A 2,168-nucleotide genomic window follows, 5' to 3' on the forward strand; every position below is an offset into this window, starting at 1 on the left:
CTCTCGGCGTGTGTCCTGCCGGCGGCCCGTGAGAGACCGCGACGCAGGAGCGCCCGGGGGTGGTTTTGCACCAAAATGCCATGGAGGTGCGAGGGTTGTTCGCTACTGCTAACCTTTTGTTGGTGTGTGCCCACCAGCCCCAGGCAGTGGCGCTGGGTGGATGGTGCAGTGGCACTGGCCATGGAGTAGTCAACGGAGCAATGGTGTCACAGCAAAACTGCGTCCTTTGAATGTAACGGTACAGGGGTACAACACAAACTGGTAACGTACAACATAAGGAGGAGATAGGTTTGTCCTCAGGGTCTTAACAGAAAATTACGTTTTAAGCCCTGTAGCAAAAGGGGGAACACAGATTTTGTTTCTCATGTAACTCCCAAGCAATTGAGGTGGCTTGGGATAGCCAGGTCTTGTCTGCCATGGTCCGAAAGAGAAGACAGTGCAAAGCTGTTCTCTTGGCCATTGGGGAGCCTATGTATGTGGTGCTCCCGCAGAGAACTGTCTGAATCCCATCTGTGTCGCTAATCCTGACTATTCTGGTCCCAGTTTCTAATATTAGGAGTGGCTGTAGGAGATGTCGGGGAGCAGAAAGCTGCGGAGGGAGCACATTGCATCTATAGTCTGCTTATGGTTTTCAGGGCAGACAGATTGTGCTGCAGTGTAGTAACACTAGCTGCATGGAGAAAACACAGGTGGAGAGCATGCCGCTTGCAAGCTGGTTTTGTTCAATTTCTCAGGGTCAGGTGCTATCACCTGATCTTGTACAAGTTTGTGCCTGCATCATGTCCGTGCCTGAAACTCATACTAATGAATCCTGAGTGCTGGGTAGCTCTAGGATTTGCATTTGGAATGGGAACTGGAAATAAAATTTTTACTGAAATGCTTCCAGCTTTTAAGAGTGTCAGACAAAGCTCTGGAGAGACAGGAGGTGCGCTATTTTCAGCCACGCTCCGGTGAGAGATCCATGGTCTATGGGGGGGGCACAGAGGGTGAGATTGACATGACACGTGTGTAGGACAACTCTGGCCCCTTACCAAGAGCAGAATCAAATGTCTAATCATAGGCAGAGCAGCAGCTGAGAGTCCAGAAGAGCAGGGAAGGCTGGGCTTGACAGTTTCAACTCTCTTCTTGTGCGTGTGTGAACTTGAAGGAGAAAGTGAGCAGAGAGCCCTTTGGGGGACCGGAGAATTGTGGTGTGAATTGTGAAGATGGGAGTAGAAGACACTGCCTGTTAAGAACTGGAGTCCGTTTTGAAGCTGGAAAGACAAAACACCCAAAGTGCAGAAATCATGGGAGCTGAAGAAGAAATGCTCATCACTCTGTCTGGAGGTGCCCCCTGGGGCTTCCGGCTGCAAGGGGGTTCAGAGCAGAAAAGACCCCTTCAGGTGTCAAAGGTAGGACCTTGAGAAGTGAACTGTGAGGGCAGAGTTGTTTTGCTAAACTCTGGTATCTCTACTGACTCGGGCATCTTTCACTACCATTAAGGAATGCAGGAACTCCTTACTGTGGCAGCAGATCTTAAAAGGAAAACTTGGGTGGAATGGTCAAGCAGGGTGTGGGGGTGGGATACGGGTCCTGAAGGAGATGCTATTGAGGTAGAGGTGAGTGTCAGGTGAAGACCTGCTTCAGTGCAGGTCTGTGTAGCTCAGACACTATAATCTCTACAACTCTCTGCAGTTGTCAGCAGAGATACAACCACAGTGACGGTGCAGGAAAAAGGGCTCAAATATGGAAGCTTCAGTACTTGTGTAAGACATCCAACTAAAGAAAAAATAATCGAAGCAACAAAAGCCATGTTTGTAATTCAATTCAACTGTCTCTAATACTTCATTACTATATTCCAGCTTTCAAAACAGATGTACATTTCTTAGGGTCTCTTCTGTTGGTGAAGCTTTCTCCATACTGTCTGAAGTGGCTATTTTTGATGCTCTAAGCAGCAAGTATTGGTTCCATTTTAAGCTTTAAAGAAAAGCAGTTGTTTGAGTGGGAGATGAAATAATAAAAAAGGAATAAACATGAACCTTGAGTTGCACTACTTTTGATAAACAGCTGTTACTGTTCTCTTTTCATAAAGACTACAGAGTAGCTTAAAATTAGGAAAAAAAGTCCTCTGTTTATTAAGCTCAAAACAGCTGCATTAGCCTTGACACAGTGGTATCTTGGGATGTCTC

General features: G+C 47.0%; 1 protein-coding gene across 1 annotated transcript in view; it reads left to right on the plus strand.

The window, feature by feature from the left end:
• The first annotated feature begins 784 nt into the window (after positions 1–784).
• Positions 785–2,168, plus strand: part of SYNPO2L (synaptopodin 2 like) — a 35,862-nt gene continuing 34,478 nt past the window's right edge. The window contains exon 1 of the mRNA XM_009642002.2: positions 785–1,391. Coding sequence (XP_009640297.1) covers positions 1,287–1,391 — 105 coding nt within the window. The 5' untranslated portion in view covers positions 785–1,286. The remainder of the gene's footprint in view (positions 1,392–2,168) is intronic.

This window comes from Egretta garzetta, unplaced genomic scaffold (genome assembly GCF_000687185.1).
Source record: "Egretta garzetta isolate BGI_Z169 unplaced genomic scaffold, ASM68718v1 scaffold56, whole genome shotgun sequence".
Classification (NCBI taxonomy): domain Eukaryota; kingdom Metazoa; phylum Chordata; class Aves; order Pelecaniformes; family Ardeidae; genus Egretta; species Egretta garzetta.